The 14635-nt window shown below is 40.7% G+C and overlaps 1 protein-coding gene across 5 annotated transcripts; it reads left to right on the top strand.

Annotated features, from left to right (window-relative positions):
- Nucleotides 1–323: 323 nt before the first annotated feature.
- LOC108622956 (zinc finger and BTB domain-containing protein 14) lies at nt 324–10780 on the top strand. 5 transcript variants are annotated; one of them, XM_018021155.2, is made up of 8 exons: nt 324–463; nt 712–979; nt 1066–2175; nt 5869–6108; nt 6261–6649; nt 7122–7382; nt 7699–8085; nt 8187–10780. In XM_018021155.2, exons 4-8 carry the CDS (start codon nt 5889–5891, stop codon nt 8421–8423), a joined length of 1494 nt encoding a protein of 497 aa, XP_017876644.1. In that variant the 5' UTR covers nt 324–463; nt 712–979; nt 1066–2175; nt 5869–5888; the 3' UTR covers nt 8424–10780. The 5 variants fall into 5 exon arrangements, with proteins under 5 accessions (XP_017876644.1, XP_017876648.1, XP_017876647.1 ...); XM_018021159.2 differs by having other exon boundaries at nt 7122–7328; XM_018021158.2 differs by lacking the exons at nt 324–463; nt 712–979; nt 1066–2175 and adding an exon at nt 2274–3254.
- Nucleotides 10781–14635: the final 3855 nt, after the last annotated feature.

Here is a 14635-nt window from a genome sequence, read left to right on the forward strand (position 1 = left end):
CTCGAGCGCGAACAATCAATTTATTGTAATAAGCCGTCCGTTCCAATAGCTTTTTTTTTTTAGAAAAATAAACCTTGCTACCGAAGATAGTTCATTCCTCGATCGAGCATTCGGAATTTGATTAAAGTAGAAATCATTCCAGCCGGATAAAAGACTTAGAAAGCGGCTAGATACTTTTTGAAATTTTATTTGCCGTGTAAGTACGAACGGAACGTGGATTTATTACAGACTTACAATTTACCTGTTTACGCGTATGCGCGCGTGAACGCAAGCAACACGTATACGTCTAAACGTAGCCGTGCGACGATGACGATTACGTCAGTGCCCGTTGCAGTCTGTGCTCACTGCTCATCGTATTGCGACACTCGTCAACGTGCGGTCTCATGTTCCAAGGTCTCTTATGCGAATTCATTTTTCAAATCGAACAATGCACTGGCTATATTGCCCCGGGGAGTCTCTCTAGGTAAGCGACACGGGAAACTCGTTTCGACTGCCGTTTCAAAATTACTTTATACTTCTCGAGGGTGGAATTCTTTATCCTTTAATCCTAATACGTGTCTACTCGATATCGAGGACATGTAGTTATAAGTAGTCTTCGTCATATGCAAGATCAGTAGCGGCGGGGAATCGAATCGATGTGTAAAAATAATTACACACGCGTGATAACGTGATCCGATAAAAAGCTTGATTGTTAAACATTTATTTTGCAAGGGGGGACAGGATGATTTACATTTACGACTGCGAGCCATTTTAGAAACATCGTAAAGCGCTGCAGATAAAGACGCAAAGTATAGAACAGCAAACAGCCAATAGCAAAAAATACATTTGCATATTTCTTCACGGTACATATTATCGAACACGGCTCTTATGGTCATACGAAACCATTAAATGAATAGGAAATTCGACGTCCGTATTGTAGGGATCTGACTGACGAGCGGCCTTGTATAACAATATAGAGTGCAGGGGATGATAATTCTGCGTAAGTATAACACGATATAACGTGTCGCGGGCCTAATTAACGTAAACGAAAATATAAATATGATAGCTGGACGAATACTTTTGCAGAGCGCAGGGGATGAAATTTTCCTGGAAGTAAAATGAGCTGGAATCAGAAATACGAAAAAAAGCTCGGCTAGGGCGGCGCAGAGAGGGGTGAAACGTCCCTTCTCGCGAACGTCCGATCCTCTGCCGAGAAGCAACCCCTCGTACACAGGAGGGTTCAGGGTGGATAAAGCTGCTGGATACGTAGGGGGTAAGGGATTCGCGCGGCGGGAGAGGGTCAACGGGGTTGCGCGGGGGTGGAAAACCGTGTGTCGGTGCGTAGCTAACAGGCGAAAGCTAGGAGGACTCGACGCGAAAGAGTAACGCGAACGCTTTGAGCTGACGAGTAACGCGAGAGACGAGGACGAGGGAATAGGCAGTGGGAGAAAGAGAAACTCTTGGAGGGAACAAAGAGAAGCGTATCGGGTAGGAAAGGAAGGAGCGTGGGAGGAGTGCGGGATCAAGAGAGAGAAAGAGAGAGACAGACAGAGACCGAGAGAGCGAGTGTAATGCAGACAGGATGTAGAGAGAGAGATAGAGAAAGAGGGAGAGATATATAGGTCTTTCTCCCCATGGGTGTACATATACACGTCCTGGTCCCTTATTCCCTGTACGTGCGAAGGGGGTTTCGAGAGGCTAGCAACGGTACAGCCACGACGACAACGAGCCACAACCACGACGCCGAGAAACACGACTACTACGACACCGCGTGGGGGTTGCACGAAGACCCCCTGGTGGGGTTCTGGCTGGCGACCCCACAGTCCCCCGCTGGAAATGATATCAGTCGCGACTCGGTCGAGGGAGCCCCAGCACGTGCCGTGCCCCTCGCAAAGAGCCAGCCGCCAGCTCGCTCGATTCGACGATCCGTGGATACGTTGTTGACGCGCGCGATCCTCGAGTCTCGCGAAGAGACAGGTACCTCTTGCTCCCGGGGAACAGGAAACGGTGTACGTACCCGGTGCTCGGGACGAGTGAACAGCAAGCCACGGTGTAATTTTCATCTACCCCCTCCTCCCCCCCGCAACCCTCGGATTGTACACGTACGCAAACACGTATACGCGTCGATTGATTCCTGGCGTTAACAGTTTGAACCAACGGGACCATCCGTGGGATCATCGTCTCGGGCTCTCAAAGGTGAGCGAAAATGAAAAATGGCACAGGGTACATTCTGTTAGTAGAACGTTAATTGCTGTCACCGCCCATTTCCGGTTTCTTAATTCAATCTCGTTCGGTAAAATCGGCCGGATCGATGATCTCGATCAATCGACGTTCGTCAACTGTCGGTCGATGGGCAGACGTGTTTCGCAAGGGTGAAGTGACTTTGCGAAACTGTCGATTGGGTATTTGCGCTGACTCCGATGGTGCTCGAGACCTCACACGACATCTGTGGACTGGCTACACCTGAGCTGCAACTATTTGCAGTTTTTTTCCTCTTTCTGTTTACGATAGGCACTCGGAGCCGTGCGATGATTCCATTAACTTGCTCCTAATAGCCTCATGAAGCGAATGGTCATAGCTGATCGCATAATTGACTGCGAATGCACTTGTACGACATCTACGAGGTGTCCTGTTATAAACTCCTTTCCCTTGTTCCTTAAGAGTTCAAGTCGATACTACGGTTGTCAATCTTCAATTCCCTGCCTAAAGAGGAGACGATACCTCCGATCAACTCAATTTTCAATAGGAAACGCTCTTCGTCGATCATCGTTCAAAAATAACTTTAATCGGGCTCTAATGGATTCTTTTAATAGATCTCCGACACGTTATTAGAAAAAGCGACGATCTCAAATTATCTCGATCCCGTACTGGCTTAGTTCACAAATGATTTTATGTAGTCGGGTCTCGGGAAAGCGGAAAATTTTTGGTAAAAGGACAGGAGAGAACGTCGTCGTACCCGTTTTATATCGGGTGCACACGTTCCCGAGACGCGACGACAAGGCGCGGGTATTAATAGAGTCGACGTTGGGACGGGGCACGCGGTTTAAATCTCGTCGTTGCTCTCTTGATCTTTGGTTTCGGAGTTCTAGAGCGCTCTAACCAGCCATCAGGGAGATCTCGCGCATTCTTGGATACCTTAGTCACGCGAATCAGTGACCTCGATACGTAATTTCAAATAAATCGTAATGAGTACTGAAACGAACGATACATACTTACGATACACGTACAGAACCTTGGTGTGCCTCTGTTTGTAAGAGAACCTAATTGCCAGATAGGTATGAAATTCCGCTTTTTTCAAGGCTAGCATTGTCTGTTTTCTCGCGTCAACTGCTATCAATCGTTAGAATCGGTTTTTATACAAGTACGCTAATGAAAACAATTAATTGTTTCAAACGCAAAGCTTGAAATCGTCTCTGGTTAAGACGTTCCATTAGAAACAATATTTCACGCTTGCTAATCTATCCGATTTCTGTGAGCCTGTTATCGGTTGCCAGAATGTACACACTCGAGTCAAACTTTCCACCTAAAATTAATATAACCCACCTTTGCGAAATGTGGGAATTGATAATGCGGTCACGTTCTGTTATCGGATAACAAAGATAGATACGGGTGAAACGACGAATAAATGCAAGAAGAATTCAATGCCAGTGAAAATTTCTGCTTCTGTTCAAGCTGTTATTTTAGTATCGTCGAGCTGATAGTTCGGCTATGTTTATTATGCTCGTACGGGGATGTAGATGGTACATCGGATATACCAGTTCATAGTCGCATCGAATATACCGAGTGAAAATCCCTCTAGAAATAGTAATAGCAGTTTTATAAAGTACGAGGCCTCTTTACTTCCGTCAGGCACGGTTATACAAATTTCTCTTAAAAAGCGACGATACTATGTAGCATTCGTTCAATGTGTTCAAAATAATTTTTAGCAAAAGATGCATCAGGGTCTACACAGCTGATATTGTCTCGATAGCATTATCTTCACGGTGTATAATGTGTACCTGTAACGATGATTACGCACACCTGATATCAATCGTTTCTTTATCGCGTTACGGCACCGAATCGTTAACATTCAACTCCGTGGCTTATTTCAAACCACGGAGTCGAGATCATCTTTCTCACTCATAGGTATTATATCTATGCAGTACGTAATTAGCGCATACCGGTCTGCGAATTTTTCTAACTCTAATACCTGGTTGATCATCCGTTTTCCTTGTACGTCTGTAGGTATGTACTTCGCTAGAAGATATCTGAAGTATTCCATCCTCGGTATCAAATAAAATATGCATGCAAATAAAAAAAGAGTAAATCGAGAGAAAGACTTATCTGATTAGAATTTGAAATTGCTCTTGGAAAGAGATTGCTTGCGTTTGAATTGGAAACGTGATTTATGATGTTCAATTAAATTCCATATAATTCAAAAGGCATTGAGAAATTAAGTACCGTCTGATCAAACAAAGTCATATCAGAATTTAGTAATTATTATCGTCGAATGGAACGAATGACTTGTTTTTATGAAAGAGATTATGAATGGCTAATTATCAGTTTGTAATAAAAGTAAAGGAAAGGAATTTAATCTTCTACTAGAATTTGGAAAGGGTATTGAATAGATATGGGAAAGAGAGTAGGTCACACGATAAGTGGTCAAATAAATTTAACTGTTTCGAACTTCGTGAACGTTCGAAGTCGTCCACGTGGTCGGCGAGATCGAGGGCCTGGGTGCTTTTTTTATAACGTCTTCTGGTGCGACGACCCGCACGACGACGGCACTCTCGTACGGGGGACCGACGAGCTCCCCCTGTCAATTTTCGTGGACCCCGTGTCTGGTGTAACGCAGAAACGGGAGGGAAAAAGGGTGCGTTCGGTCGACACAGGAACGTAGCCCCTCGCTAATGCGTGACGGGGTCCACCAACGAAATTATGGATCGGGCCTAGCCGCTGAGCCTGCGCACGGCCATCCGTTTCAATCGTTCTGCCCTTCTTCAGCCCACTTTCTACCTTCACCTTTCTCATATGTCATATATGAACACCTAGCCACGTATGCGTCTTCTACCTCATGCCCGAGCCTCGATTCTCCCTTAATTCTTTCTTCTATTCAAATGTAACAGTACAGAATACCATTCCTATTTCTCGATCTTTACATTCCATCGGTCTGCCAGTCGTCCCGACGATTTCGCCTTTGAACGTCAATCTCTGCGTTCTACATACATCCACTTCACGATTATAGCATTTAAAATACAATAATTACAAATACCCAAAACCATCGCGTTATCTTGAATAGCTAATAAACTGTGGCAGTAAATTTTATTCGAACAGCGAAAGACTTATTGAATTTCATTCTAAACGAATTACCTAGCTACCTCGAAGCAAACACGAAGTTCCCGTTCGAGCACAATACTAACCGAGTTATTCTCGGCGTTAATCATCGTAGGTGGACTTCCGACTTCGCGGACACGTAAACTGCGTGATCACGGTAGTTGAATGTTTAAAGACCAGCCGTCGCATCGCATCATCCGTCGTTCCTACGTGTATGTGCACAGTTGCCAGAGATGTCAATTGTTACGTGAACATCTCGAGTTTCGAATATGTAATCGCGTGTAACGTGTCAATTAAATTGACGTTCTCCATGATCCCTCACTGTTTTAATTATGATGTAACGATTCTCATCGTATTTACCAGGAAAATTTTTCCAGTGCCAGTTTCATATCTTTCAACCTTACAGAATTACAATTGTACATATTTCAGTAAAAGAATAATTAATAAATTAAGCAACTTTGTATAAAACATTTTAACGATTAATTATATATTTAATTTTATTTAATAAAGATTAATTATATGTAACGAATGCTTTTGACTCAGGAAGTATTAAGGTAGCATTCGAATGTTTTGTAGGAAACGCTGGTGTCGCGATAATGGGTGAAAAAACGTTCAATCTCACGTGGAACAATCACTTAGCGAATCTCTCAGGATTGTTCGAAGGACTATACAAAAGCGGTTCCTTGACTGACACAACGTTGGCCTGTCAGGGTGGAATGTTGAGGGCGCACAGATTGGTTCTGGCAGCATGTAGCCCTTACTTCGAAAGAGTCTTCAAAGAACATTACGGAGAACAGCCCATTCTTATTTTAAAGGGTACCGATCAAATTTCTCAATTTCCAACTTTCAATTTGTACAATGGATAGAAAATTTCTTCTCGCGATTAAATTTAAAACTATATTACAAGGAAGTAAAGCAAGTCGAATTTATTATTGTCTGTTACTACACGTGTGTGACAACCACAACAGGTGTGGCGGTGGAGGAAATGGAATGTCTGTTGGACTTCATGTATCGCGGATCGATCGACGTCGCGGAAGAGCATCTGCCCTCTTTGATCAAAACCGCGACGGATCTAGAGATTCGCGGTTTATCCGGCGATCAAAGGAACCAAGAGAACAGCAGAAGTCCGTACACGAGGGTCGAGACGCGGATGCAACGGTGCCACATAGAGGCGAGAGTTCACACGACGGAGTACATGAAGGAACCGTCCGTGATCCCTTTCTTACCTAAGTCTTCCGTCGAATCACTGGAGGATCACATCAAGGTGGAGGAAATCGAAGGCGAGGACGATCCGATGGTGATCGACGGACACGAGGACGCGTTCGACGAGCCCCTCAGAACGCCCGAAACGCAAATTGTAAGTTTGCCAATCATTATGGTTCTTTTTTTTACTACCACACACACCTCGTTTCTAGCTTAATCAGGATTGAAAATAAAGGGAGCAGCTTCGTTCGATCTCCTTGATTATAATTATTAGAGGCACGGAAAGTTTCTTGGTTCGGCTGCACTGTAATCGAAAAGTGCATTCAAATTAAAAGAAAGTTTGTTTGATACATTCCTACCACGGACGGTGGACTAATGAAGTTTGCGTAACAACTTCCGAACCCCTTTGATTTAAATTGCCTATATACATTTTCGACGTTATCGATCCTTTCCCCATCAGCCACTGTCTATCCAACGTTTTACATATACTGAAAGTTTCCTGGCCGAATCCTTATTCATTTTACATTTTCATAATACATCGAATCAATAGTGGCTATGATTAAATTGTTTATGTAAAAACGATGTTATGTAAAAACGGAATAAAATGGACAAATTTCTTCCACCAGAGGCGCATGCCACCGCCAATGTACAAACGTGAAACGCGATTCAAAGGTCAGAAAAGGGTCTCTGTGGGTCGTTCGACGCGAAACAGCGACGTTCTGGAGTTTAGAGCGAAGGAACGGAAGGAGGACTCCACCAGAGAAGGCTACGAGGGTTCGGCTAACGCGATTAAATCTGAACCAAACTTTAATAACGGATCCACAGATCCCATGGTACCGGACATACAGATGAACGACGATGACTTACAAGAACGAGATGAGAATCTGGTACGAAAAGATGATAATTGGCAATTAACATTTTATTCAAAAATGCTTTCATGCAATCGGCCTGGGACGATATGAAGGGATTGAGCGAAACACAAACTGGTTGTCTTACATCGAAACATCCTAATATTAATACTTTCAACATTTCATAAATTATATGGAATAGTTTTGTTTTCAATTAATTAAACGAACATTCGATTAAATCGGATGCATTAATTTCCAAACAATAACCATTTTATTAACCAAACGTTCTTGTAAGCCCGGATTCGTGGTCATCGCAGCTAATTACACTTGCATGCCACCCCTTTCTCAATTACAGGACTCCTCGAAGACTGCCGAAGAGAATGCAAGGTTGACGATCAAGAAGAAAACGGACATTTCCACGAGAAAAAGTTCGAACGAAGGAAAAGTGACCAGGCCTATATTGGCCAGGTCCGAGAAGGCTCAGTATAAACCCTTCTCTTGCGACTTGTGTACACTGGCGTTCACCAGAGCTTCTCATTTGGCCAGACACAGAAGGGTTCATACCGGAGAACGACCGTTCGCTTGCAGTATTTGTCCGCGAATGTTTGCTAGACAGGATAAATTGAAACAACACGTGGATTCACATTTACAGTGGCCGAAAAGGAAGAACAGTTTGTCGAGCCCCAGTTGTCAGTCGGCGCCACCGGTACCGGGTAAGGGGAAAAGAGGCAGACCGAGGAAAGTAAGTCATTATAAAATTCGATGAACAATGTATATTAAAATATTTCATATGAGTAATCCAAGATGTAAATATAACACGATGGGACGAAATGTCTTTTACAGGTGAATATAGAGCAATCGGCTATGGAGGAAATACTGAAATTCGGGGAGTTCAGTTCTCTCTTAAATAAATCTCATTCGGCGAACTCTGGAGAAAAAGCCGAAGAGTTTTCTGAGAGCGAGAAGAAGGCGAAGGAGCAGGAAGAGGATGCGATGGAGGAGGGAAACGAGGACAAGGACAAGGATAAAGATCAGGACAATTACGGGTGTCAGGTCGAAAACGGTCAGGACATTAATTAAATTCTCTTCCAACATAAATAATATTTTTCTACGGGCAAGGAATCGCATGGTTCGATACCGAACTTTCTCGATCAACGAACCAGATACTTTTGTCGATTTCTTTTTCGAGCAAGAAGAGATGTAGATTGGCACGTGTTCTGTTGCTAATTAGTTAATCTCTTAGGCACTACGCGCCAAAATAGTGGCTTTCGCGGATGTCATCTTTCTGTACGACGCACCACTATAGTGGCTTTCGCGGGTCTGTGTTTTGTACCATGTTTTATAATACTGAATTGTATTATTAATTATTAGAATGAATCGTTAAAGTTACAATGCATGTATCATATCTTTAAGAAAAATTATAATTTAATCATCGAACATTTCATTCCTCGTGTAAAGAACAGCATTATCCGTCACACATTGCAGTGCCGTAATTCGCGTTGAACTCTGCCGTACAGAGAAACAGACCCGCGCAAAATTCAGCAGTGCCTAAGAAGTTAAGCAAGCTTTAAGTGCAATAACCATTATTTTCGATGCTTACCCAAAGATCGCTATCGTTTGATGCTAGCAAATTGAATTAGTTAAATGTTACGTTTCGTGTTTTGCGTAAATGAGATGAATGCACAACGATGCGTGCTAAGGAGACGGTTTTTGAAACACTCGCAGAGCGATTTCTAATTGTTGTGAAAATATTGTTACTTTTAATTTATTTCAGTTTCAGTTTATTACATAATTCTAGCGAAGATAATTCACGTGTGTATGAAAATTGATAAACGGGTCGATAAGAACTCGAAATATTTGTTGCTTCACCGGTTGGACGGATATGCGTGGCACGTCGTTAAATCTGTGGTTCGAAACAAAAATTGGGGCACAATTTATTAACCGATATACGAACGAGCGTGTATACAGTATACAATCATACGTACTTACATACGTAACAATAAGATTTCTCGTTTCTTTTCTACAATAGTTTTACCGTTTTTTATACAAGTTCCTCGTTTCTCGGAAGGAGCGTCTCTCCTCTATCGTAGACGCGACAACACGATAAAAAAGAAGAACTGTACCAAATTTTGTCTCAAGACTATTTATTTATTTATTAAGACTCGTATACTTGTCGTCGTAGATTAAATAAAAAAAATTGAATAAAATCGACTCGTTCTCGAGAGAGTACCTGAAACACCCGGTATTCGGGTGAATACAGGCCATATAAGAATCTAATAAACAATCCTTATCTCCCGTTCTTCGAGATACTCGTCTAGATGTAAATCGATTTTCTACGACGGATCGTTCGTAGTAAGTACGCGATATTTCTACCGTACGATAAGATTAGGGGAAGGAAACGTTGGGAACTCGACCAAATTACTTAAGCTGAGAAGACTGTGGTATGGTTCGCATTGCGAGATTTAACTGTGTTCACTTTTCACACTTTTATGACCGTTCACCTAGAGACGCAGACATCGATAACGATACTCGTTACATTTCGTTATCACAACTTTTGTTGTCTAATTAATTTTGATAAACTAATTAGATTAGACAAAATTACGTGCGTACGCGTGGTTTCGAGGCCTAACGAGAATCCACACTCGAGTGTTTCTAAGATTTTTAGATCCGTGAAATCGGACGAGACGTAATTTCATTTCTAATCGCATGGATCGTCGTGCACAGTTAAATGCATACGATGATGCAAACTATGCCTAACGTAAACGAGGCTCGACGATTCTCAAAGTTGAAAAACAAATGAAACTCCAATTATTTTGTTATACAGACAAACATACATACGTCAAGTACAAATGTCCAAATATTAGAGTATACGTGTGCGTAAGTGTGCGTGCTGTGCTGTAATCGAAAAGAAACAGAAGAGAAACAGCACCTATTAAACTATTAAATATTAAACGGTTAATTAAGCGCGTTTCAATTTTCTCTTTATTAAGAAAGAATGTGTATTCTTTTATTTTCTAATTGATAACGCTGTTTCATTTGCGATTTCGTTTCCTAATGATTTATGATTATTTATCCGCCTCGAATAGTGTTTCAGCGGTAGTTTAATTTTGTTTCGGTTCTAGAGCGACGTAAAATAGTTACGAAGTACACGGTTTACGGTGTAATTCATTTCTGTAACGTCGACTGTTGTTGTTGTTGTACGAATGTGCGTTTCGTTTAATTGAATCTTGTTGCTGGACCTGTCGCAATGTTAAACGCCTCCCGCCCTCGTATTTTTTTATTACACGGCGATGTGCAATGAGTTATTTCAGCGAATCGTGATTTGGTCCGCGAGTGAACTTGGTGCAATTCTAGAGCGTCCAGAAGGTCGTACACGCGAATCTTCATATCTTACAGTGTATATTATGTAGCAGGTGTAAATAAATTCTAAAGCCAAATGTCTGCATTTTTCATTGGTGCCAATTCTATTTTGTAAATGTCTCGTGTCAATCTAAAATGAGTAAGTGATAATAAATATCACACAAATATCAGGTGTAGGCATTAAAAATTATGGTACCTCGCCCGGTTCTCGTTTATCGCAATTACCATTATATTCTCGGACATACAATATATTTTTACAAATATGGTTTTTGTCTTCTTGTTCGCATATACACAGACTTTTCAAGGGTCAGGTGGGAAGATTTAGCATGATCATATATTATACTTTCTCTTCGTTACGATTTGCAATTTGTGTAACGCCGAACTGCGTGCTAACGTCAATATGATCCCTAGTTCTGTTTCTTTGCATTTCATTCTCTCCACGCTTTTAAGTACCTATCGTTAATTGCCCTGCGTCAACGCTACTATACCTTAAGCTACTTCCTCTCGATGAGTTTGTTAAAAAAACGATTGACGACGATCCGTACGCGAACAAATCCGATCAGAAAACAGTGTCGTTTACTTATTGTTAGACTCATAATACACACTTCTCGTCTGAAGGTTTGACTGGCTGTATTGATGCTATTTAGATTAATCGAAATTCGTCGAGAGGAAGTAAGGAAACATAATTAGCGTGTTATGTCACGGCATCGATAAAAACGTCTTTAGTTACAAGTTATTTACTTATGTTTACATGTTTTACGCGTGCCACAGGCAAGCAGACATACATGTACAACAGCGGTGATACGATACGATAGATATCTTACGGTTAGACACAAACAGCGGTATTTTTCTCCTTGGCTGTCGACCGGTCGACTATACAACGTAACGGTTACAGTATTATCCTTATTATCACCAAACGAAAATGGTAAACCGTTCGAGAAAGCATGGAATTTAACGATTTCCCGTTTCGTCAATTATTATTTTTGTTTATTCATGTATAGATACTTGTTTGTATAAGCTCGACAGGCTCGTGCGAATAACGTTGCAGTTGAACGTTGCAACTTTTTAACATGCCCAAAATTCTTCTAACGACCACCCTCCCTATGCGTGGCAATTGTCCAAAGTTATCAAACGATAGTGCTAAGAATTATTTCAGATTCAACTTTTCAATGCATCTTATGCAAGAATTCATCGAACACAATTAAACGACGTTATAACTGCCGCGCATAGGAGACTCTAAAAAAGGACTTTATGCTCCGTTAATCTCAAGTGAGTATACGTATATCTAATTAGTTAACGAAAAACATCGGTTCGATAATTACTACAAATATTGCGAGCTGCTTGTGCTACTATCAACAAGAACGTACTCTTAAATTTTATCTTATTGTCGTATAAAATGCGTATATCATTTTTGACGTACCTCGCAAGTGAATTTTACCCCCGATCATAATTAATAAAACGCTTAACGTGCTCGATACTTATCGATACTTTGTGCGATGCAACAATTTTATTTTACTTAGTATTTTTGTTCATTTTAATAAACTGTATTTACTTTCAGCTATCATATGCCCCGCTCGTCGCCATTCCTCGCGGTCTTTACGTCTAATAGGATATTCTCGTCGCGAGGCAACTCGATTATTATTCGCACAGTCTGTTTCGTGTAATTGTGCACAGTAATTGAATTATACCCACAAACAAAAGTGTGTATATTGCAGATTTTTTTATACAAATAATTGCGTTCGGTTTTTCCTTATAAAAGACAAGTCCTCCAGCTATATCGAGATGTGCGCTATTCTCAATTCATTACTCCCGGATTTCCCCTTTTCGTACAATTTTATTTCCATTCACGCGCACACGCATACATAATAATCACGAATATGTCTGTGTATGTGTGTGTATATGTGCGTACGTGTGTGTCTGTGTGTGTATTATATTGTCGATACGTCGACGGGAATGATCGATAATATCAATTGCGGATTTTTCGAAATTTAATGCCTAATCGATATTGCTGTGAAACAATGTAACATCAATTTTATAACTAAACAACGTGTCCAATCCGTCTTGAATTTTGTGACCTTTGGTACGTTCATTTTCGTGTTTAACGAGATTAAAATATTACTTAATAAAACAGAAATATCTATACTCGTAAAGATTTTATTGCCAATCAATTGTACCAAAGCGAGTGAATATTTTTCTTATGTGTATGCACCTATACCTTGCAATTAGCTATTACATACGTATATTATTTAGAGATTTATATCAACGTTGTTAAATAGTGTACTATTTGTTAAAGGGAACAATTGATAATTTCGATTTTTTTCTTTACTCGGTATGTATTGTGATATGATTGCATTTATTGACACAAAGTCATACGTGATTCACGCATACCCAGGTAACGATGTCGGAAATTACAATTAGCTGAACCTAAACATTTGAAACGAATCGTTGTTGAAAGTAATTTAGAAATAAGAAAATTGTCGTCGACCTAACTAGAGAACAAACGTGCAACGTACTCTGACACGTTAAACATTTCTATTCAATTCTGTCCCCTTTCCATCATTAATTACTATCTTCCTTTAAAAAATCATTCGTTCAGACCAGTTCTACGAAACACAATTGTCAATCAACTAAGTCGATAATTACGTGAGCTGTGTGTACGGGTAAACCTACATAACTTACGATTCTGTCAACATGAATCACAAAGGTGATCGGTTTCTGCGGCAAGAAATACGATTCTCGCTCTACTACTTCACAGATGGCTCAGGGTAGTTTTTTGTTTCCTTTTACCTAGATTTATTATATCACCACGGACCAGGTATACGAGTAAACCTGTCGACCACTGTATTTTTCTCTCCTCTATCCCGTTACCATTTTTGTCCCAAGTGACACAACATCCCTTTTGTTCTCCAATCAGTATAACTTCAGTAAAGTTGAAGCTTGATCTGACTATTCATGAATACGAACAGGGAATGCTTGAAATCGTCCTTAATTTTTCGTGCCGGTAGGTCAGTCGAACGTGAGACGCAGGAGTTCATGAAGACGAGAGGTTTACTCGTGTATTTCGCCTGTGATATCGCTACGCTCGCGATCGTTCGCAGGTAATCACATTGAAACAATGAACGTTTCGTTACGTTCCAAGCGGTAACGAAATCGATAACAAAAGTATTGCGTAACCATCGTCATCGATTTTTATTAATCCAGCGACAGTACACTGAAGAACATCGCATTGCCTTTTGTTTCGAGTCTTCGATTCCGCGTTTATCATGCAACGATCATCGACCTTGCTTTTACCAATATTTCGACTATCCGCGCGTACTTTTAGTTTTGAGTGTAATAAAAAATGCGATGTATTTGGACTTGAATAATTGAGATCACAGGGTATGCGATGCCATTGTCGTCGCTGGGTTAACATCTTCGTTTTCGTAAAACGAGGTAGTGTCATTTGGTGGTGGCAAGAATAATTTACAATAAAGCTAACGAGGATGAGACACCGGTCACCACGAACAAATGACACTATTTCGCACACGTTTTACGGATACTTCGTGTAGCGTACTAATTGTAAGTACCTTATTTTATCGATTACGCAGTTCCTTGAATGATGCGAACGATGAACGCGGTTGCATCCATTAAAAAGATACCATTCGACTGTATCAGCTTCCTTCCGCGTTCCTTGGCCACAAATTTCGTCATTTGTATTTGTCATAACCATATCTATGGACAATAATCGTGTCGACGTTTTAATTGATAAACAAATAAAATACAAATCGATAATATTTAATTAGTATTGTTTCATTTCTCAATACGTGTATAAAATGGATATAAAGAATGGAACGTGCAAAATTGTGAGGAACATAAAAATAATATTTTGCGTAATTATTTTAAATAAGTTACAAAAATTTTAATCGAAGTTGCATTTTTTGAATTGATACTAT

This window comes from Ceratina calcarata, unplaced genomic scaffold, assembly GCF_001652005.2.
Source record: "Ceratina calcarata isolate Rehan_Ccalc_2016 unplaced genomic scaffold, ASM165200v1 scaffold25, whole genome shotgun sequence".
Lineage (NCBI taxonomy): Eukaryota > Metazoa > Arthropoda > Insecta > Hymenoptera > Apidae > Ceratina > Ceratina calcarata.

Excerpts from the sequence above, each read along its gene's own strand:
- LOC108622956 (XM_018021155.2), top strand. The coding sequence starts at position 5,889 with ATGGGTGAAAAAACGTTCAATCTCACGTGGAACAATCACTTAGCGAAT. Across the intron at positions 6,109-6,260 it reads GCCCATTCTTATTTTAAAGG|GTGTGGCGGTGGAGGAAATG; the intron begins GTACCGATCAAA and ends CAACCACAACAG. Across the intron at positions 6,650-7,121 it reads GAACGCCCGAAACGCAAATT|AGGCGCATGCCACCGCCAAT; the intron begins GTAAGTTTGCCA and ends TTCTTCCACCAG.